The 24,176-nt window shown below is 38.4% G+C and overlaps 1 protein-coding gene and 1 pseudogene across 25 annotated transcripts in view; one reads left to right on the top strand and one right to left on the bottom strand.

The window, feature by feature from the left end:
* EIF4G3 (eukaryotic translation initiation factor 4 gamma 3) overlaps positions 1 to 24,176 on the bottom strand; it is a 391,559-nt gene that overhangs the window by 36,339 nt on the left and 331,044 nt on the right. For all 24 annotated transcript variants that reach the window (XM_082372341.1, XM_082372360.1, XM_082372352.1 and 21 more), the window contains 9 exons: positions 17,466 to 17,612; positions 15,806 to 16,042; positions 14,658 to 14,762; positions 13,062 to 13,194; positions 9,936 to 10,030; positions 7,942 to 8,035; positions 6,818 to 6,935; positions 5,115 to 5,335; positions 3,021 to 3,139 (listed from right to left, as the gene is read on the bottom strand). In XM_082372341.1, coding sequence (XP_082228467.1) covers positions 3,021 to 3,139; positions 5,115 to 5,335; positions 6,818 to 6,935; positions 7,942 to 8,035; positions 9,936 to 10,030; positions 13,062 to 13,194; positions 14,658 to 14,762; positions 15,806 to 16,042; positions 17,466 to 17,612 — 1,269 coding nt within the window. The remainder of the gene's footprint in view (positions 1 to 3,020; positions 3,140 to 5,114; positions 5,336 to 6,817; positions 6,936 to 7,941; positions 8,036 to 9,935; positions 10,031 to 13,061; positions 13,195 to 14,657; positions 14,763 to 15,805; positions 16,043 to 17,465; positions 17,613 to 24,176) is intronic.
* LOC309618708 (small ubiquitin-related modifier 2 pseudogene) lies at positions 16,050 to 17,091 on the top strand (annotated as a pseudogene). The gene has a single exon. The product of its transcript is annotated as a small ubiquitin-related modifier 2 pseudogene (transcript).

The following is a 24,176-nucleotide window of genomic DNA, read 5'->3' as shown; positions in this document are numbered from 1 at the left end:
ATTTAGATTCATCAGTTGTTAGCTTTCTTTCTCTTCATATATCCAAGAAATTTAACATTCATACAATAATGTCAACAAAAATATCTGATATATAGTACATATTCGAATTTCCACAATTGTCCCCAAATGTCTAATATCTTTTTTTTGTTGTTGCTCTAGGATCCAACTGAAACCCGACATCACATGTCATGATGTCTCTTCAGACTCCTTTTTGGCCTTGCTGTGCGGCTTGAGGGATCTTAGTTCCCCAACCAGGGATTGAACCCAGGGCCCTAGCAGTGAAAGCTCCAAGTCCTAACCACTGGACCATCAGGGAACTCCAATTCCCGCTTTAGACTCCTTTAGCCTAGATCAGTCCTTTCTCTTTTTTGTCTTTTTATGACACTGGTACTTTTGAAACAACTGTCATGTAAAGCTGTTTCTTACATACACTTTTAACCAATCAGTCCTTCTGTTTCCAGCCCCATCTGCACCTCACGCACATTCATGGTTTGCTCAGTAAATTACCATTCATCCTTCTAACTTCCAGAATGCTGCTGCTCTCTATTCCTTATGCTCTTTATCCTTGTGGGTTTTTACCTCATTTTAAGCCTATCATCGTCATTAAAAGACCTTTCCAGGAGAGAGTAAAAATGAATGCAAGTACTCAGTGCTCAGTACTAAACCTGAAGTGACTAAGTGTCTTCCAGTGAGTATTTAGTCACTGAATCTGCCTACCAGGCCAACTAACTACATCATGGAACTTCTAATGAGAAGCTTCTAATTTCACAGCAGTTCATAATCTTACCCTTCTCCCTGATTTTCTAACGGTTTGATTCTTGTTTTTGAGCTCTCAGCTGAAATGACACCTCCTATAGTCCCTGTGACCGCCCAATCACCAGCTATCATACCACCTAATTTTACTTCTCTGTACTATAACATTGTTTTTTTGTAGTAGTTGTTTATTTATTTTTAGGGCAGCTTTGTCTGTATCTCCCACTAGAACATAAACTCCATAAAAGAAACATAAAAACAGACTATGTTGTTCACTACATATACTACAATATTTCCAGGAAGTACTCCTTAAAATGTGGCTGGCACATTTCAGGTACTCAATACATATATGTATCACATAGGCTAAAAACACAAGATGTGGAGTCAGACAAACGAAGGTTTGAACCCTGGCTCTGCCACTTACTTACTATTGTATGAGTTTAGGGATGTAACTTAATCTCAGCTTTGACTTCCTATCATAGGGTTACTATGAGGATTGCATATAATATGTATATATTGATAGAAGCACTTGGCACATTGCCAAACACAAAACAAAGGCTCAATAAATATTAATTTATATTAGCACCTATTAAAATATTAGGGAAAAAAACTTCCTTAGAATGAGCTCTGTAAACCTTTAGCATGAACACTAATACCCTAAAGGTAATAAGAAAAAGTATAGTTTATGCTCTGAAGCTAGAAGCCTGGATTTGAATCCTGAGTCTACCACTTACCAGCAGTATGACCTAGAGCAAGTTACTTTACATCTTTGCACCTCAGTTTCCTTATTGTAAAAATGGCTATCATAATAATATTAATGTCTGGATGGTATTATGCGGATTAAATAAACTAATACACATAAAATATGGAGTAGCACCTGGCACATAGTAAGTCCTCACTACGTCCAACATTATCACCTGGTTCTTATTGCCACTCAGCAGCAGAGCTGCCTTGTACAATGCATAACGACATTCATGAGTCATAACTGACTCTGTCCCTTCCGTAGTGCAGGCTTGGTCTAGGGCTAAAGAATCTTCAAAGGGTCCTCCTGTTGCACCTAACACCTAAGTGTTACGAAGGTCTTTTTCTTCCTAAACCTCCAGTTCATCACAGGGTCCTACTTTTCCTCTTTCAAAGTATTTGTTGCTCACTGACTTTGTATATCCTTTAAATTATTTCTAAAGACAATCTCTACTGCTTTCTTCCTTACTGTTTCTGTTTTTCATCTTTTCTTAGTCTTTCCATTTTCTTCTTTCGCATTTCCCTACTTCCACATAAGAAAAAAGCTGTGCTGCCAATTTGTAAGAATACTCCTCGTTTTCCAGGAATCTATCAAATCACAGTATATGAAGTCAGTTCTTTGGCTCATTCCAGCTAATGTTCACTTATTTTTGTTGCATTTCCAAGGGTTTCTGCAAAGTACTCCTCTCCAACTCGCTCATGAGCAAAACTTCTTCCTACTTCTTGTTAATTTTGGACAATTTCAGTAAGCTTTTGCCAAAGCAAAAGTAGTTAATGTATCTGACAAATATTTTAACAGATAAGCCTTTGCTGACTCCAGATCCCTAAACTAGGCCTCATTATATGATCTCTCCTAAGACCCTATAGGTCTACTACAGTTTAACTATTTATGGAATTTATCTGTTTATGATCTGTCTCTAGCTTAAGACTATAGGGCTCGTGAAGTCAGGCAGTATGTATATCTTATTCACTGCTATCTTAAAATGAAGATCAAGGTGAAGGTTAAGGTTAAAGAAGGGCAAATGGAAAGCCACATCTTGAAATGTTTCACTTAGGCTGTCTGACCCTGGCATATTACTTACTCTTTTGTGCCTCAGTTTTCCACTTACGAAATAAAGAAAAAGTAATGTCAGCTGTACTTTAAAGTTAATATGAGAATGATGATAAAATGACTGTAAATATAATGACAGGTAATATATAAGGAGCCAGGAATTCCTCATAATGATAATGTGTTGTTTTTTGTTCATCAATATCAAAGTCAATTTGGTTACTCCATAGTGGGAATGGATTGATGCCCGTTCTTCCTTCCTAACCATTGATCTTGTGAACTACAGTATCAATTTAAAAGAGAGTACTTGGCCGAAATGCATCAAAGTTGTGCAAACCGAACTGTGCAGGGCTTGGATTACTCACTCTAAGTCTCGTCAGTTCACAATAACTGATTTATACCAGAACCAAGTTCCTCTGTCTCTTGCCACAGGGCTTTCTGTGTTGTTGTTGCTTTCTTTTTTAAAAATTTCGTTTACCTTAAAATCATTAATGTGTAGAAATTCATCAATGATAGATTTGGACTTTCTCTCCATCTCCTCCTCTGACAAGGCAGCCTTGTCAGGGACTGGCGTTGTTGGAATTTCTGGTTTCATTACTAGTGAGGATAAAAAAAGTGAGAAAGTAAAAACGACAAAAATTATCATTAAAATGGGAGGATTATGGTTGACAATATTTATGTGTTGCTACATTGTTTTTTTAGTAAAGGCATTAAAATAGGTACAAATTTGACAAAGCAAGCTACCTAAAAGCAGAATACAGAAACTTTTTTTTAGAGTAGATATGCACTAAGTAACTTCATAATCCACAACAGCTACAAGGTATAGGGATATGATAAATTTTTATAATTAGAGTTTTGTTCCTTTCTGTATTTTTTTTCAATTGAGGTACAGTTGAGTTACAGTAGTACATTAGTTTCAGGTATACAACATAGTAATTCAACATTTTTCTAGATTATACTCCATTTCCTTTCTGTATTTTGATTCCTCTCCATTGCTTCTATGATGAAGAGCACATGAGGCCCACACAATTGTGCACAGAGCTGCAGCCACACCGGCCTTTGGCAGTTGCTTGAATACGCCATGGCTCCACCTACTAATACTTTGCTCACGGTGCTCCTCCTGTATGAAATCATCTTTCTCTCTGTCTCTCATCCGTCCCTCCCTGCAAACCTGTCTTAACTCCTCTTGGTCCTTCAGACCTGAGGGAAGCCTTCCCTAACATCCCTCTGTGTCAACTGTACTTAGCTCCTTTGTTAAGTACTCTCTTAGAACTATATTTCTTTCTTTCATAGCATTTTGCTCAGTTTGTATTTATATATCATCTTTCGTGGGGTTATTTGATAAAGTTCTTCCTGATCCAGCAGACTGAAGGCCAAGAGCAGGGATCGAGTACCCAGAAGTCACTAGGTGCTCAGGTGCATGTGGCAAATGAACAAATGGCCCAGACAATAAACATGCAGAGGGCAGCTGTGCTACATTATTCACTACACACAAGATTATGTTCATACCCTACTTGTTATGTTCTCAAAATAAACTAGCTCAGATTAGAAAGCCACATGTCCTTAAAACTAAAAGATCTGGGGTGGTGGTGGTGGGATGAATTGGGAGATTGGGATTAACATATATACACTAATATGTATAAAATAGATAACTAATAAGAACCTGCTGTATAAAAAATAAATAAATAAAATTTTAAAAAAAACCACTAAATGATCTGAAGTCTTTATCAGTTGGGAGAAGACATTTCAATTTGCCTGTGAAATCCATTTAGAAACTACAGTTGGGAGACACGATTTAAATAGCGAAACAAAATTGAAAGCTCGGAAAATGTTGTAAAACAACCAGTATTACTTCAGGATTAAGATTTAAAACTATTTTTCATCACTGTCATTATCATCAAGACATCTAATACCTTTTGCAAACTTTGTATTTATTAGGTAATGTCCTAAGTATTTACATGTATTAACCTCACTTTTAATCTCCACAACTCTACAGGGTTAGTACACTTATTATCCCCATATGACAGATGAGGACACTGAAACACAGATAGGTTAAATACATGAGGCAGTTTTTAGAGCACCATCTGAGTTGGTCCTCTAAGCACATACATGCTCAACATGTACAAAAACCACAGAGGTTCCAAGATGAAGGTAACTAAAGACAATCTGATACTTTCTCTTTGGTTTGCCCTGTCGTGGCTCAAGAGTGTCAGAATTTTCATACATTTGAGGGGCTGTACAAAGGACAGGCACTCTAATGCACACTGGGGTATAATTTAGGGAACTTCTAAGAAATTCACTGCTTAATATACAGCAAGAGGACCTCATCATCATCACTTTTAATAGTGAAAGGGGAAAATTTACAAATTGCTGAACAAAAGGATATCTGGGGAATGAGAACTATGTTATAAGATTATGAAGATACCCTTTAACTTTTAAGGCACTGGCGTGTGTGCTGTTATCATGTATTGATTCTGAAATCTACTCAGGCACAAAGTCTCCTTTGCATTTTTTCCCTTCCAAATTTAAGGGCCCAATCTTCACCTGTACCTGTTCATATAAAGCCTCTCACCTGACTCCCTGATTCTGCTTCGCTCAGCCTCGGTGCTGTTCCTGTCCACATCCATGCCTCCTGTAAGCTGCTTCACAGTCTCCAGCATCTCTCTCCGTTGCTCTTCTTGAGACTGATTGTCTAACAGGTCTTTACTGCTGCTGCCCCTCATGAAAGTGTTCGGACGAGCTGCTGCAGATGGAAGGGGCTTGTCATTCTTCTCCCTGCCCATGCTTCCACGACTTAAAAGACAAAACAACAATTTTCAAACTAAAGACCACCCCATCCACTCTGTATTCAAATTATAAAATAACACTAAGACTTTCTAAAAGTATGCAGAAGAATTTTTCACAGATAACTTTAGATGTGTGAGGCAACAATTATATTTCAAAGTATAATTATTTATATAAACAAGTAAAATCATGCTTTAAAGAGAATATTAAGATGTGTTCGACTTTTTTTCTTAAATGTTAAAGGGATACCACTTAAAAATTTTAAATGCCAATGGCAATTCCTTATTTAAATTAAAAATAATCTTTTAAGAAAAAAGAAGACAGTAATGAATGTATGAGCTAAATGAGTGAAAGGGAAACAGAGTACCAAAGGAACGTGGTATCACAATCTTAAAAACTTTCAATGATACTTTATTTATTCAGAAACTTCAAATACATGGAAAATATTTGAGAACCAAGTAGTAGAAACAGTTTTTGAATAGCCAAAATCGCATACTTCGTTCATTTTAAGAGAGAATCTTCCTATCTTCCTACTCTTTTTTCAGACAATTCTAACCAGCTGGGCAAATAGGTCCTTGGCCCAGGGCAGATCAGAAACAGAGAATTTAAAAGTAGAAAAGAGGGACGACCTAGAGGAATGATAACGGTCTAACCACTATGAAAGAACATACACAGTACTCAAAAAGCAGGGCCATCAGGGGAAATCTGTGGCAGGGCAAAGAGCCACAAACACCTCAATAGCACAGCCGATGCTCAGTGGCAATCTATGTCATCGTTAAAAAGTTGACCTGTGCTATATTTTGTTTCAAAAGCCAAGAGAATAGTAATGCAGCTTAGAAAATCTACCTAGTTATACTGATTATAATAAAAAACAAAAATTTGAGAGTTTAAAGAAACTCAGCTCTAAAAGTGTTTACATGAAAAAATTTTATTCTCTGTCACTATATTACAGGTCCCCATCCACTCTCTGTAAACTAGTTAATGGAACACTTGACTGTATAAATCCTACAAAAATGAAAGTAGAAAGACAGTAGAATATAGAGAGTTGTGAAAAATAAAAGACAATCTCAAATATAACTCCAAGGACAGTGTGACAGAGAAATATACAGGTGGGCTGTTATGCCCTTTAACTCACAGCTTGAGAGTGCTAGGTTAATCTAGAGCATCCTGAGGCATTACCTTGGAGAGCCCTACACAAGCCTCCATGGCTCTTTGGGTGGGCCTGGCTTTCTTAGTAGAGCAAAGTATTAGATATTTGTCAGATAACTTGCCCTTCCCTTCCACCTCACCCTAAATCTATAATTTCCTTATCTTGGAGAAAATCAACTTTAGGGATGAAAGGAATCTATCCATAGGGATTATCATCATAATCTGTGTGTGTGTGTGTGTGTGTGTGTGTGTGTGTGTGTGTTGGGGGGGGAGAGAGAGACAGACAGAAACAGTCTGACAAGCAGGTCAGTCTTGAGTTAATGGGCAGACTGAGCATCTTACCTAGTTAAGGTCCGTCGGGAATCAAACTCTAAAGGCGTGGATGATGTAGACCCTGAGGGTGCTGGAGGTTGCAAAGCAGAGAATCTGTTTAAACTGGAAGCACTTGACCTTAAGGCATCTATAGGTATTGAGAAGTGAGAAAAAAATACAAAGCACATGACTAAAATGCAGCTTCTAATTGATCTGCCTCCTTGGGGTGGGGCCTGAGACTAGGCACTTCTAACCAGCCTAACGAGGTGTTACCAATCTCCTGGTCCACAGACCACACTCTCAGAAGCACAGTGTTAGAGGGATCTTGTATGCAAAAAAGGATTTAGGAATCTTTGTTCATTACAATCATTTGCTCCTTTAAAAATATAATTAAATTATCCTAAGTAGGGCATGGGAATGGTAAATAGAGGAAGGAAGGAGGCAAGCAAAAGCAAAACAAAATATTTCACTTAAAAAAGCTAACTAACATAAATGCTGTGATGTCATTTACATAAAATTATGGATGTGAGTTTAAGTGAACAATTTCTTTTCTAATTTAAAAGAAAAAAGGTCAAAATTACATAGTAGAAGGGAAATACGGGAAGGAGGTTAACAATGAAGTTTACATTTTTTCCACTGGTCTTTCTTTAGCTTTTAAGATGTGTTTGTAATGATCCAAATATTTCAGTCCTAAAGCCAAATCTCTCAAAATCTACTTTTGACAAAGATTTTGAAAAATATTTTAATCTAATTCTTTCTTCTTTTACAACTCCCTGAAATTAAATGCTTCTGGGTAATAACATTATTTTTCTCAGCAATATGAGTTTCCCTTTTTAACTTGGAGTCCCAGTAATTTTTCTAATTATATTGAATTTGTGAAAAATAACAACAGCAACAAAGGAATCAAATAGATTAAAGTTTTAAATAACCTAACTGAATTAAAAAAAAAAGTTTTTAAATATTCAAAATACCTAAGGATCCTTACTGAGGAGGAAATGCTCAAATTATGTTAGAGTGGGACACCAATAAATCCAGTCACGATTAGTCTATAGATATTTTCCTAAAATTATTTATGAAATGACTGCAGAAAGCATTGTAAGGTGAATGCTAATAGACCACATGCAGGTTCCCAAGAAGGGACACTCCATACTTACCAGTCTCACTTGCCTTTGCTCCACCACTGCTGCCTTTTCCCCAACTGCCCAGCTGTGCTTTAGGTACCAGCTGAATTTTCTCATCAATTGTGGGCTGTAACATAAGTGACCACAAGTCAACAATAGGAAATATTTTAGAAGAACAGTTTACCTTTTTTTTTCCGTGAAATAAAACCAATTTCAGCAACAAAATTTTGCCTGGAATGCCCACATAAGAAACATAAATGGGAGCTGTTCACATTAAACTGGGATTCCCATCACCCCTGAAGGACTCACTGGAATCCAGCTTCCGCAAAATACAGTTAGAAACCACTGGTCTGGAGAATGCATTCAGATCCTCTAAGACGGCATGCCAATCTGCTAAACATAAGTAGTTTCTAGTGATTCCCCTCTTACAATAATGCCCAGGGATTTAAAAAAGGAAAAAAAAAAAAAAAAAGGAGTACACAAATACTACAAAATTAACTCATTAATCTCTTCAAGTGACTGTCAGAAAACAGGTTGAAAGACACAAAGATTTCACATTTTAGCAAAGCCTAAAATAGGGTGGGGCAGGGAAGGAGAGGTGGAATAGGAGCATTCAATAAAGAGGAATAAGACAAAAGAGAATGAAATGTTAAGACAGGGAGTTAAGGTGCCTGATATCTCTCAGGTTTAACCCTCCCAGCACAACTTCAGTATAAATGAATACAAGTTACTCATAAAATGCACACTGCAACACAAAAGCTGTAAAGCAGCACCTTGTAACAAAGGTATTACTATATTCTGACAGTACTGTTTGCTATATGACAGTTAACAGCTAACAGTGAATTTGCTTAATGGTTTTGAACTTTTAATGAGATGTTTATATAGAGTACCTACAGTATAACTACCTGAATATATACATTTATTCTTTTTAATTTATATATTTTTCAAAATATTAAGGAAATAATGTTGTAGGCTTATCATAGTGCCCATGCACAGAAACAATATTGTAAAACACAGACAAATGATTTTGGTTAAAACTGTCTCTTGCTGGAAACGGAAGTGGATGGGAATCAAGTTGTATTCAGAAATGGAATTCCTTCTGAGACATAAACAACTGGAAGAATGTACCAGAATCTTAGAGAACAGGATCCCAGCTGATGCATCAAAAGAGACCCAGAGAGGGACTGTTCTATCCTGAAGCAATGCCTTGACAAGACCATAAAGATGCAAACAACATAGCCCATCTTCTTCCATTTGATATTTTCAGCATTAGCTTTAGGTTGTCTTTATCCTACTGGCAGGTTGCCAATTTTCAGAACTATGGAAAGTATATTACAAGTAAGGATCAAACTACACTTGCAAGTGATTTGCAAAACTCACTGGGCTGTAGAAGTTTCCACTTTTACAAAATGTAATTCTACTTTCTCTATCTTTTCAAAGGTTCTTCATTCTACTTATAGTGATCAACTTCCACTGCTGAAAACATCTGCTAGGAGAAAATTCTTTCCTCTTACTGCCCATGGATTCTCAAGAGAAGGAAAGAGAATACATTAAATCTTTATCAGAGAATAATTTCTGGTAGGTCCTCTGTGATTTCTTTTATGCCTTGGATATAGCAAACCATTCATTCCTTTCATGATTAGACTTAGACAGGTACCTGCTTCTTTCTCAGAGCTAAGAATACACTGTATAAAAGCTTGCAATTAACTATGGCTTCTCAAGAATTTTTGTTATCATCTCTCTTATACTAAGCATCTCATACCTTTAAGAAGTAACCTAGTCACTTAGTAAGCCTTAGTAAACCTAATTAACCTAGTCCTCCTTAATAAACACTCATAGAAATAAAAGGACTAATGCCAGGACAAGTAGGTAAGAATACACTTACTGATGATGCTGACCTGTAGAAATGCATCTGCATTAAAAACCACCACCCCATAAAATCTGCAATATGGCTATTTTATATGAGAAATAAGTTTGAGAGCCATGTTCTGGGGCTGTTTGAAGTTGTGTTTAAATGTCACACTCACCTTAGTGATTTTCAGGAATTTTGAGGGGTCCAGTACCCGACTATTCTTGGCCCCTTGAACAGTGTTCCACCCACCTTCGTCCACTCTCTGGACACCTGCAGGGAAAACAGAGCGAGCCGCTCTCTCATCTGTCTCAAATCAGTTTGACAATGAAAGGGCAAGCAATATTTTCAACTCAGCAGCTCCAATCAAAACCCAGGAAAAAGACAAAAGAAATTGTAAAAGCATTGCTGACAGTCTCTTTACTACCCACAACATGAAAGTATCAAGTAGAAGTACTTTGCTTGTATCCATCTCCCATGAAACATTACTGACCTAGAAGAAACCAACTGATACAAATGAATAGGGATTTACTGCTAGACAAGGGAGGGCCAAATCTAATGTTTATAGAGATAATGATGAGAACATTTTGGGAGAGATCAGATGGAAATAATTTATTGCAAAGTTTATTTCACTTAATGGTGTCATATGACACACTATGCTTCAATCATCCCCCCAAAACCTGCTTCTCCAAACTTTCAGCCGCTGAGGCAGAAAACCTTGATTCCTCTTTCTCTCACTCGTCACACCTAATCTGTCAGCAAATCTTGTCAGTTCAACCTTTTCAATGTATTCAGCATCTAGCCCCTTCTTTTTTTTTTTCTTTTTTTAGAGTAACAGACCAACCAAGATGAACCACACCCTTTTTTTTAAAGGGAACGCTATTTATTTATTTATTTATTTAGGCTGTGTTGGGTCTTAGTTTCTGTGTGACCGCTTTCTCTAGTTGCGGCAAGTGGGGGCCACTCTTCATCGCGGTGCGCGGGCCTCTCACTGTCGCGGCCTCTCTTGTTGCGGAGCACAGGCTCCAGATGCGCAGGCTCAGTAGTTGTGGCTCACGGGCCCAGTTGCTCTGCGGCATGTGGGATCTTCCCAGACCAGGGCTCGAACCTGTGTCCCCTGCATTGGCAGGCAGATTCTCAACCACTGCGCCACCAGGGAAGCCCTGGTCCCTTCTCATCACTACCAACACTACAAATTTGGTTTAAGCCAGCAACACTCCTTGACTGGTATAAAAATATCGTCACTGGCTTCCCTGCTTTCACCCTCACCTGTTTTCATCATGGCAGCCAGTGTGACCCTAGTAAAGTGTGAGTTAGGTCCTGTCACTTCTCTGCTCAAAACACTTCTGTTATCTATTTCACTCTGAGAAAAAGACAGGTTCCTTATAAATGGCCTACAAACTCTAAATAATCTGGCCCCTGCCTCTCGGACTCAATGTCCTACCGCTCTCCCCCTGTGCCCTTTGCTCTAGCCACACTGGCCTCCTTGCTGATCCTTGAAAAGGCTGCTTCAGGGCCTTTGTACTTATTATTCCCTTTGCCTAAACCTTCTTCCCCAGATATCCACATGACTCATTACTTCATTCAGTCTTTGCTCAAACACCACCAAATTTTAATAGGCTGCCCAACCTCCCTATTTAAAACTGTAACCTCTATTCATCAAACCTTGCACTCCTACCCCCTCCCTCTCTGTTTTAGCTTTTCTATAGAACATATCTATCTGGCAAAACTGTATATTTATGTATTTGTTCCCCACCCCACCTCCCACTCCCCGTAAGATGTAAGCTGCATGAGGTAAGGGACTTCGTCTCTCCTGTTAAGTGACAAGCACTCAATAAATATTTATTGAATAAATGAATGAAAGACCACCAAACTGTCTATCCAAAAGCTTTTCCAATCCTCACATACTTCTTGATTTTCTCTTTGCTAAATGGTATTAATGATCATGAACAGGCTAGCTTATTCCTTGTTCTTGTGAAATGGAAAAGCACACTTTCTTCCCTGGAGGATTCATCTCTCAGAACTTCACTATGAGCTATACAGTGTCTGTGATAAATAAGGGCTAATGGTTATTGAGTATTTACTAGGTGGCAGTTGCTATGCTGAACACTTTACCTATATTAGCTCATTTCATCCTCACACAAATCCTAGGTACTATTATGTGATCAATTTTACAGATTAAGTGACTTGTGCAAGGTCATACAGCTAGGATGCAGGAGAGCTGAAATTCACACCAAGACAGCTTGGCTCCAGAGTCTATGCTCTCAACCTCTACACTAATATGACCCAGTCACTTAACTGATCACTTAACTGTACAGTGGACAAAATGAGCATTCTCATTTTGATGTCATCTTAGAAGAAACAGGCTTAAAAAAAAAAGATCATTTCCTTTCTGAAAAAGTTTTCCTCTTCCAATGTTCCTAAACTTAGTCAATAGACTTTCTATTTTCTCAGGTGTAAAATGCCTTCTATTTCATCTTTCATCTTACCTTCCTCCACATAGGATTTCAGGCAACAGCAACATTTCTGAGTTCAGTGTAGCCCTTGATTCATCATGTGAAGAGCAACAGACTCATTTTATTTATGTATCTCTAGGATGACATTACTCCTTTGGCTCAAAAACACACAATGGCTCCTTAATGTCAAATCAAGCCGAAAGTTCCTAATCTGGCTCCATTCTTCTGGGCAAACATGTTTCCATTCCTTCTGAACACTTAAATTTTACTCTTATCAGGCTTATTGATTCCTCTTTACAGTATATGTTTATTTTAATTTCATGACTAAAATTTTTCCTTCCCTTCCAAATATCATCCATCCACCAATACCCAGTTCAAGTGCCCCTTCCTCAAATAAGGATTTCCTTCAGGTTTCTACCTCTCCTTTTCTGAATTTTAACAGCCTTAGTGGAGAATACATTTCATAATTGATAGTATCTTCCATTTGCTTGAAAATGTCCCCTTTATTAGTTTTGGCTTTCCAGATAAACTGAAAGCTTTTAGAGGGAAGGAGCTATATCTTCTACTTCTTTTTACATCTCTCACCAATACTGAGTATACAGAAGATGCTCAATAAAGTCTTATTGATTACTGCCTTTGAAGTAGTCAAAGAAATCATGTTTAGTTCCTGTATTCTCTGCTTTTACTCAACAACCAGTCTCCAGGTGAAGCTGCTTCACTTACCAATCACCACTCCATTCTTTGGGTTAGTCTTTCTGCTCTCATTTCATATTTAAAAATAGAATTCTTAAACATCTATCTCTCAAAACTCCCAAGTTCTCTAACGCCTGGTGGACTCCACCCCTCACCTGGTCTTCTCTTCTCTTTGGTCATGAGTTGCTGGACCTTCCTCTGTTCTTCTTGTTCTTCTATTTTAGCTTCTTTGTGAATCTGTTCAATAGTTTTAGGCCCTTGATCTGCTCTTCGAGATACCCAATTACACTATAAAAGGAGAAAATGAAGTTATCAGCCAGATAACTAAAAATACAAAGGAAAATAAAAATACAAAGGAAAATTTTGAAAATCTGTTTTATACTTTCACTGCTGGAAAAGTATAAAATACATATAAAATCTGGTACTGTGGCAGTTTTTCATTACAGCCAAATAATTAAATTTTTCTCAATCAATCCTGAGCTACTGTATACTGAGCATTCCAATAGCTGATGGATAAAGACAGAGTGAAAGACTGGCCCAACTATCTATCTATCTATCTATCTATCTATCTATCTATCTATCTATCTTCCTTCCTACCTACCTATCTATGCATTTTATCATTTTGTATTTTTTGAAAGGAGCGAGAAGGGGAATCAACAAAGATCAGGATTCTTTGGGCTTGACTTAGTCTGGTATATTGCTGCTCAGTTCATAGCACACTCCACTGGGGCTCTAAATCGAGGATGACTAGCATTTTTCTTCCTCCCATATCAAGGTTCTGGTGTCTACACAAAATGCCACACCACTCTAAGCTTTGGTTATCCTCTCTACTAAGGACAAAACAAGTTGTCTCCTTATAGTTACACTTCTCCCTTTACTTCCCTTCCCAGCTATAGTCTCAACATCGGATACCAATATGAGTGACTGAAGGAACAGGTGGAGAAGTTTTTAACATTTATATTAGCTTGAGGCAAGAATGGCAAAAAGGTTTAAATCAGCATTCAAAATTCTGATCAACTGGTAGTGGCTCTGTTAATAAGAAGGATCCTGAGGTCACATCTCGGCTTAGGAAGATAAAGAATCGTCATCAATACTATCTGGTCTGGGTGCAGGGCAGGGAAGAGGGGGGGCCTATATTCACTTTCTCTAGCTTAGGGTCAGCTGCAGTATATTCCCTGTAGGAGTTAAAATAGGAAAAGGGAAAAGAGGTGGTAGTGGTAAAAACTATACCTGGTATAAGAAATGAGAAAAAAAAAAAAGCAGCAGAACAAGAGGGTATACAGTAAGAAAAACAGAGAGGAAAACATCAACATCTCTTTTGAGCTGGGTACAATACATAATTACCTCAGTGAATCTTCGTAACATATCTGCAAAGTAGGCAACATCACCATTTCAGAGGCTAAAATGTAAGGCTTAGGGAAGTTAAATATATTCATTTTGAACATGAGCCTTCCTGATTATTTAGCATGCTAAGACTAAATTTAAATGACCACAGTTTGAACTCAGAATGGCTGATTTCAAAACTGCAATGTGGTTTGAAAATCAGAATAAAGAAAAGAAACAAGTAACAGACAGGTAGGTGTATATGCCCTTTGTCCTTTCACATAATTCCCTCACGAAAGTTTGTCAGTTCAAGTTCTGAGAGTCAGGCAGCAAAAGCATTAAATTATTATACATGTAAATCTTAGGACATCCTCCCCAAGCCAACTCTTGAAGAGAGACTGTAGTGGTAGGCTTATTTTTCTACTTACCAGCCTTAGGTCTATCACATCCTGAAGCATGAATCGAATCCTAGATGAGGTTTTTCTTTCTTTCACAATTTTCTCCATCTGATTAAAATACTGGTCCATACGTGGCTGCAGGATACAAAATCATTAGTATTCCTGGCTGAGGAATTCAAATGTGGTTTTACCATGTAGAATTTTAAACGGTCTATAAACACAACTTATAGCCAAAAGGCCATGTGGTAGAATTTTTAATTGAACATGACACCCAAAATAAAGGCTACATATTCCAGGCAGCTGGTCACAGTCACAGGCCAACAAAATATAAATGAAAATGTCATACTGCAGCTCCTTGGAACCTTAAGAGAGGGGTGGCTGTGTCCTTTGCCACTTTCCAACCTTCTTGGCTATCAGATCAGTAAGGACAAGGGCTACACCTTAGTGATGACAAAATGTTAAGCTGGAGGAATTGAAATTTCTTATCATCACTTAGCCACCAGGCCAGCCTCAGACTTCTTACCCCTGAACTTCATTTACATGGGTGAGAAATTAACCTCAGTCTTGTATAACACACTGATATTTGCGGTTTTCTGTCATAGTCAAACATAATCCTAGCTGATTCTGATGTTATGAAACATTTCTAACATTATTTCTTTGATGCATTTCTAATTTCCCTACCCGTTATTTGGAAAGTACCACGTTATATTTGAATTATAATACTTTTAATGATTTCTTATATTATGGTTAGACAGCTCTGTCGCTAATGTTCTATTTAATTAGAACATAAACTTGAGAAAGCTATCGGGTCTTCTTTGTTTCTGTCTTACCCTCAGTCCTGGCCCTTACTAGCTTTTCTCTCCAAAATTTCTGTCCACAATTTGCTATACATACACATACAAATGACCTGTGAAACAGTCATGCAGAAAAAGGACAAGGGACAAATAATCTCAATTCATGAACTGGCTTTTATGTAATTTGGGACCTTCTTCACTTCTGACTTTAATGAAAATGTGGTAAGGAGCATGATGGCCCAACAATGACAATGAGAAGGACAGAAGAAGAAAAACAAGCAGCCTAGACTGCTGGGGCAAGATGGACACTTGTGTTCACAGCCTACTTCTTCCGCAATTGACAAAGAGTCCCTGCCGGAGGTTTCTGAGATTTGGGGTTTTTACCTTTGCTTTCTCAAAGTCCAGGTCTTTGCCAATTGTGGTGAGTAGGCGACACAGGCACTCGAGGGATTCTTCATCATGGTTCTTTAGCAGCTTCACCACACAGTCATGCATGATGGCTTCAGTCAGCATTTTGAGTTTAAAGAGTTCTCCAATGAACTTGATGTTACCAATGGATCTCCGCCGGGCTTTATCCTTAGCTTCTTCTAGTTCATCATGAAGCCTTGTCCTCTCCTCCGGCTATTGTGTAAGGAAGAATAACAGAATCTTGATGATGAAAATGGTACTGCATAATAGATGCTAAAAACATACGCTTGACTGGTGCTGCTTGTGTGCTTGTTCAGGGCAGACCTGGTACCTCTTTTGTGAAGCGGCAGCTGAGGAGACTCCAGTGCTCACCATGGCCGATGAAAAGCCCAAGGAAAGAATCAAGACGGAGAACAATGATTGTATTAATTTGAAGGTGGCAGGGCAGGATGGTTCCGTGGTGCAGTTTAATATTAACAGGCATACACCATTTAGTAAAATAATGAAAGCCTACTGTGAACGACAGGGTTTGTCAATGAGGCAGATCAGGTTCCGATTTGATGGGCAGCCAATCAATGAAACAGACACACCTGCACAGTTGGAGGTGTAGGATGAAGATGCAATTGATGTGTTCCAACAGCAGACAGGAGGTGTCTACTAAAGAGGGAACCTGCTACTTTACTCCAGAATTCTGTTCCTCCAGACCAAGAAGATGTTCTCAATCAGAAAACCGCAATTTGGTTCCACCACATCCTGACTATTACAGTATAGTTTCTCTATTCTTTCATTTTCCCCTTCCCCATTCCTTTATCGTACATAAAGTAACTGGTGTATGTGCACAAGCATATTGCATTTTTTTTTTAAACTAAATGGCCAATGGTATGTTTTGATCGACATCAAATGGAGATCGGATGGGGAAAAATACTGGTTCTGTGAAAATACCCCCTTTTCTCCATTAGTAGCATGCTCATTCAGCTCTTATCTTTATATTCCAGTAAGTTATTTTGCTCTCACTATTTAACAAAAAAAGAACAACATAAAAACTCTTGCATACCTTGTTCGATTGGAGAATTTTAATGTTTTTCATGTATCATTGTAAAACCTAGGACAATTTTATAACTTTTTTGTACGTAGCTGTTACATGTAAGGCAACCTGTCTTTAAGTAGGGATAAATTACTCTAAAAGAAATGAATCCTAGATAGTTTTCCCTTCAAGTCAAGCGTCTTGTTGTTTAAATAAACTTCTTGTTTTTAAAAAAAAATACACTTGGATTCATGGTCCTCACCCTTTCTAGGGGTCAGGGATACCCTTTGATATTTTGACAGTAACTACAGACCTACTCAGAAAACAAAACTATACCATAAGTGTGCATCCATTTCAGGAGATTTGTGGAATTTAGTGACCTTTCTGAAGTCTAGGTTCTGAATCCTTATCTTAGAAGGTTGAGTTGCTCTTACATGTGGCACTAAAAGGAATAAAGCATTCCTCTAAACACCAATACAGTATATCTCCACGTGAAGAAAAGGCCACAAGCACCTACTGAAGTAGTAGGAAGATACTGTAGCCAGCTTCCTGAAAATTCTATTTGATGATACTCGAAGTGCACAAGCACTGTCTTTCTGTGAAAATACTTACAGCACTGGCAGCCTCGAGTTCTTTCTGCTTCTTCTCAAAGACATCATCATCGGCTTTATCTTTTTCAAACTCCTTCTGGCAACGGTTCAGTAGTAGCTTCCGGAAATTCACTGTGTTACCAGGCTTGTCCGCCATGGGCACTTTCAGCTGCATCCAGATGGGAAAATGCAAAAGCGGCAAAATTACTGAAGGAAATTTAATGATTTTCTCAAAATATCTATTTTCTTTATTGTGCAAAATAACGCTGACCGAACCACAGGTAAGCATTCTACAAGATATATACAATTTAGCTTAAGGCATTTCATGTTTCAATGGTTAAGATGTTTTAAGTTTTATACAGAAAAGATACACATTCCTCTCATATAAATGTACTGTATCCTCTCTGACTGGTTGTGCCTCTAGCTGACTTAAATCCTTGTAATATTACTATAATCATGATTCTGCACTCCTCTAGACCTTTTTAACTCTGAAGGGTTATTACTTTTGTTTTTCCTCCTACTACTGTAGGTACTTTGGTTTAAAGGAAGAAATAAAAACGAAATAAAGCAGGGGAGAATTTCATGGCCATAGGAAAACTGTTAGAGGTGAGATCCTTATTCTAGAAAAAAGCAGAAGTGCGGGGACACATTTGAGGATTTTTGAGATATCTTTTCCTAAGGGGAATGTCACAACACTGTAATACTAGTATTTACTTTGACTATCAATATAGTATGTTTATTATTATTTTTTTTGATAAATTTATTTACTTTATTTATTTTTGGCTGCATTGGGTCTTCATTGCTGCACGTGGGCTTTCTCTAGTTGCGGCGAGCGGGGGCTACTCTTTGTCACCGTGCGCGGGCTTCTCATTGCAGTGGCTTCTTTTGTTGCGGAGCTCAGGCTCTAGGCACGCAGGCTACAGTAGTTGTGGCACGCAGGCTCAGCAGTTGTGGCTCGAGGGCTCTAGGGCGCAGGCTCAATAGTTGTGGCGCACGGGCTTAGTTGCTCTGTGCCATGTGGGATCTTCCTGGACCCGGGCTTGAACCCGTGTGCCCTGCATTGGCAGGCAGATCTTAACCACTGCGCCACTAGGGAAGTCCCTGTTTATTATTTCTTATGTGTCAAAAGAAAATACTAATTCTCTAAAAGTTCAGTCTAATAAATGCCCACCTTAGAAACATTCTTTTGATATACAGAAAGACTCAGGGTGGAGGGGAGGCGCCTCTTGGAGGCAAGATGCCTACAAGATTTCCATTCAAATCCAATGACAATTGCTTTCTAGTAACTGCAGTAGCTCACACCTTCAAGGTTACTTGTAACCAAACACAGAGACATTCTTATTTAGAATATAAAGAAAGTGGACCGGTACAGTGATTGACTAAAATATTCTATTTTACAGACAAAATCCCCTGAGTACCATTTTGAACAGTCATTGCTTCACATGGCAAAATGGTTTTTCTAGAATCACAGTGGCTCCCAAAGTTCTGAAATGCATGGTCTTCACCCTAGATTTAGTGGGAGAAATTGGTAAAAAATGGGACGTGTTGTATTCATACTCACAAAAGAGTTATCAACCAGAATGGACTTGGACAACTACTGATCAAGGCTGAATGGCTAGAAACTTGAGGACTGAGGACTACGATACTATAGTACAATATATTTGTGCCAGAACTGATGGCACACTCTCCAATATATTCCCAATGGATATGAAAGACCATTCAACAAGTCCAGTTCTTACCAACCTAGGGTCAAGTGTTTCATTATACTTTCTTTTCAGCAAGAAACATTAACTTAGAAAGAGGAGAAGATGATCAAATACTTTTTAGACAACCATAGAAAAGCATGTCCCTATCTCCAAATTCAGGCCACTCAAATGCTAGTGACTACAAGTCACTTCAAAGTCAGGCCTATTCTACGATCACACAAGAGTAGGTGTTAATCAGCCTTAAAGAAAAGAAATACTACACAAAAGCAAAGGTTTTTTTTCAAAGTAAAAGCCCAAAGTAGACTCTTACTATATACAACCCAGAATATACAACAACAATGCACTACAAGAAGCATATCTACAAGCAAGGTTATATATAACAGAGCACCAACATGACATAAGCTTCCAGAATAGACTGAAGGTTCTAAAAATCAGCAGTTATATCCAATTTGCTCCTGTATAGGAACACAAGTAAACCAGTCAAAAGCTTCTATCCAACTTCCTGGCATATTCACCACCATTATCTATATTAACACTAAGAACATAATAGAGTGATATGATAAAAATCACCTGGGCCATAATGAGATGTTTCCTGCATTATGGATTTACTGTGTAGAAAATGAGAAAAATGTGGATAATATGAAAATTCAAGCCACTGTCTTATGGTGAGAGGGACCAGAATTAAAATGAGTCAGAAAGGTTAAATAAATACAACTTGTGATATGTTGGTTTATAGGAACAAATAGAAATGGCATAAGGCAAAGGAGAATTTCCCTACACAAAATGTATAAATAGCTTTGCCTTTTACACCTTTTATGTAGGGAAGGCTATGTTGAAAGTGTTGGGTTAAAGATCAAGATTCGCTCACCTGATTTTAAACAAAGGCAATTCTTTTAACCCAAGTTCATTTCATCATCTAAAAACAAGGGAGGCACAATCCCTGTGTCTAACCTAGAGTGCAGCTTTAAGCATCCAGTGAAACAGGTTTGGGGGAAACACTTTATAAGTCACAAAGAATAAAGTTTACCTGGGGTATGGTGAACACTGAAAGTGAAAGAGCACTGGAATCTTGAGTCATAAAATCAGGATCTGGATCCCAGCTCTATACCTAATCAGTATGTAAATGTGAGCAAGTTACCTCATTAAGCCTTAGTCCCTTCATCTGCAAAAGGAGGCATTCCAGTGATTACAGATTGAGGGACATCATAAAGTAGCTGTTGAAACAGGAGCTTTGGAGATAGGCATAACCCCAGCTCTGCCATGTGACTTTGGCCAAATTAATTAGCTTCACCAAACTTCTGTTTCTTTCTAATATGGGGATAACATCTATCTCTTAGGATTGTTTGAAGGATTAAATGAGATAGTCTAAGTAAAACAAATAATAGTGCCTAGAACATAATTAAGAGTACAATAAACTAATATAGCTATATTTAAACTTGGAGCTGTATTTGACATGTTTGTAAGTAAAAATTAAGAGAAATCTATATTCTAATAACATAAATATCAAAGAAAGTATTTTAGTTAGCTCACAAAGCAATTAGGGAGAGAACCACAAAAGGCAAGAGAATTGAATATCTGCTATCCCAAAATGATGGTCATGGGACATTTCACATGTATAGGACATAAAGAACATGTGATTGTGCATAAGCTTTTTAGATATATTCACATGGAAGTATTAAAATCAAACAATCAGCAGAATGGCCACAAATCTGCAAGTACATTTGTCTCCAAATGAATGAATGTCTAGCTACACAACCCCTTAAGACTTGTTTTGGAACTTGATCTTAAGGTCCTCTGGGGATGGTTAACAGGGCTGTGGAAATATGGAAATAGGCCAGGGAGGATATATCCTCTGAGAATTGTGATGCATGGTAACTTTTTTCTTCTTAAGAGATGATAAGTTCAACAGGATTATGACATTATTAAGTCAGCATGTGTTGTCAGCTGGATGTTGGTCAGGAGACTCAGTAAAATTGGTTAGTTAGAACAGAACATGAAGAGTGGGTGTCTTAGTCTGGTAGGACTGCTATAACAAAATATTGGTTCAGCCAAAAAGTTCGTTCTGGTTTTTCTGGAACATCTTAAGGAAAAAAACCCGAGCGAAAAATTTTGACCAACCCAATACCATAGACTGGTGGCTTAAACGACAGACATTTATTTCTCACAGTTCTGGAGGCTGGAAGTCCAAGATCAAGGTGCCAGCAGATTTGGTTCTTGGGGAAGAAGGACCCTCTTCCTGGTTTACAGACATCTGCCTTCTCCTCTATCCTCATGTGTCCAAAAAGAAGTTCTAGTGCCTCTTCGTCTTCTTATAAAGGCACTAATTCCATCATGGGGCCCCACCCTTATGACCTCATCTAAAGCTAATTACCTCCCAAAGGCCCTGCCTCCTAACACCATCACACTGAGGGTTAGGGCTTCAACATATGAATTTAGAGGGAGACAAACATCCAGTCTGTAACAGTAGACAAGGTAGATGCTTGAAGGTGTGATTGTGGATAATAGCAAAAATGAAAGGTGACATGCAAGAGAGAAAAAGATCTCTCTAAACAACTGTAATTTTCTTGTTTTTTTTTTTTAATTTATTTTTTGGCTGCGTTGAGTCTTCGTTGCTGCGTGCAGGCTTTCTCTAGTTGTGGTGAGCGGGGGCTACTCTTCGTCGTGGTGCACAGGCTTCACATTGTGGTGGCTTCTCTTGTTGCAGAGCACGGGCTTCAGTAGTTGTGGCATGCGGGCTCAGTAGTTGTGGCTCACGGGCTTGGCTGCTCCGCGGCATGTGGGATCTTTCCGGACCAGGGATCGAACCTGTGTCCCCTGCATTGGCAGGCAGATTCTTAACCACTGTGCCACCAGGGAAATCCCAACAAGTATAATTTTCATCTAACAGTAGTCCATGATCAAAACTAAGATACTAAGTGTTTCAAATGGGTTGTTTGGGAGATGATTTCTCAGGAAGTGAGGGAGTCAAGGGGGAATATTTTATAGTAAGACTGCTTGGTAAGCTAGATTCGCTGGAGAGCACCTACCTTTTCATTTTCACACAACAGTAAACTAACCATGTGACATTACATTACACTGTAAACTAACAGTGTCCATCTCATAGTGTGATGAGACCTGTCCACAATCTTGGATATGAATGCTGTCAGCATCAGGTAGTCATTTTCTTCAAGCAATAGGATTTGTACTGCTAATATATTTGTTAGTGTTGAGGGTAGATACTCCTTATCCTTAAAAGGATGAAACTCCCTGAGAATCATCAAGGGCTATCAGCTGTGTGTTAATTATAGTAGTCTAATAGGAAACTAGAAAATAGAAGGACAAGTACTGGCCTTGCTTAGCATGCTCAGGATTTTGAATGCTGTCCCAGAACATAAAGATGCTAGTGGTAACTCATGGCCCAGTAGTTATTCTGCTCGAAGCATGTTCTGGTCTGAGGTATAGTATTTGGAATGACTAGTATAATATAAACAAGTGGTACCCCCAAACTAACTCTAAAATGCAAAGTGAATAGCAATAAATCAATTGTCTGACTATAACTCATAGGTCTATGGTGACATACTATCATTTATCAGTGGTTATATCCTGACCATAGTAAATCACCACCTAAAAATGAACTTAACATAATCTGTATGTATTATGAACACATCTATCAAAATGCAGCTCTATTAGATACATGTGAAGAGGTATACAGTGCTTAGGGATACCCACAAGATTGAAAAGGGAGTGGTCAAGTTATGAAAGGGTAAGTCAATTCTCATCAATCTTTTCTTCAAAACATTTTTCATCTCTCCTCAGGTAAGTTGCACATCCTTCCTCCTCCAGTTGACTCCAGCCACTTGCTGTTGCCTAAGGCCAACTTTTCATGTCTGTAATTCCAGGCTTTATTTCTGAAGAGATTTAGTTGTGTCTCCCTTGTTCTCTTAGTGTCTCTTCCTATAATCAGTCCTATCCTTCTTTTCACATCTTGCTTTAAAGCACTTAAAAAGTGGCAACATTAAAAGTCCTGGATGTGGTATAACAGGACACAGAATGCTCAAAAATATACCCTTAGTGCCACTCTCTATAGCTGAGGTATGCATGCCTGCCACAGCAGAGATAAAAAGTAACAAAAGTACGGTCTTAAGTAATACAATAAAAAGTTGTTAGTTATTCTTTCATTCATGCATCTACCCACTCACTCAAGACGTATGTCTGAGGGTCTATTATGCGCCAGGAACCATTCTAGGCACTAGGAATTTAGCAGTGGAAAAACCTAGAAAAAGTCCCTGCCCTTAGGAACTTATGTTCTAATGGAGTTCTGAGATGGGGGTTTTCTTTAAATTTTGATTAAAACAAAAGCATCTCAATTAAAATGACTAATAACCCAATTTAAAATTTTATTTAAGCACAGATTTAGATACAGGATAGCAATTTCTCTTGTCTACTCTTCTTCACTGGCCGCTCGATTCAGTACTCCTAAGAGGAGTACTGAGTTCTAGTTAAATGCCCCGCAGTTTGTGAAGGAGGTCTTGCAGGTCTCTTCAGTCATTCCTAGTTGAACTAGAGAAGCAGCAGCATACTCCAGAGGCATGGGTTACTATCTCTTATGATGCCCTTAAGCCATATGTGCCAGAAGTTTCACTCAGCAGAGCTTGGTAGAGGCAGGCAGCTGCATATATGTCTAAATAAGTGTGTCTGTGTACATAATAAATATGGCATATGCAGAGTAACTTGGTAAAACCAAAACTATTATATCAATTTCCTCTGTAAATCTAAAGAATTCCTTTCTTAAAAGCCTACCCTTTAATAAGTCATGGAAAACTGACACACAATATAATTGTATTCTCAAGCCCTCCCCTAGATAATCACTGCAAAGTAACAAAGGAGGGGCTTCCCTGGTGGCGCAGTGGTTGAGAATCCGCCTGCCAATGCAGGGGACACGGGTTCGAGCCCTGGTCTGGGAAGATCCCACATGCCACGGAGCAGCTGGGCCCGTGAGCCACAATTACTGAGCCTGCGCGTCTGGAGCCTGTGCTCCACAACAAGAG

The sequence above is a fragment of the Balaenoptera borealis genome (genome assembly GCF_965194805.1).
Source record: "Balaenoptera borealis genome assembly, chromosome: 1".
NCBI lineage: Eukaryota > Metazoa > Chordata > Mammalia > Artiodactyla > Balaenopteridae > Balaenoptera > Balaenoptera borealis.
Note: the sequence above shows the minus strand (reverse complement) of the source record. Positions and strands in the feature narration are given on the sequence as shown.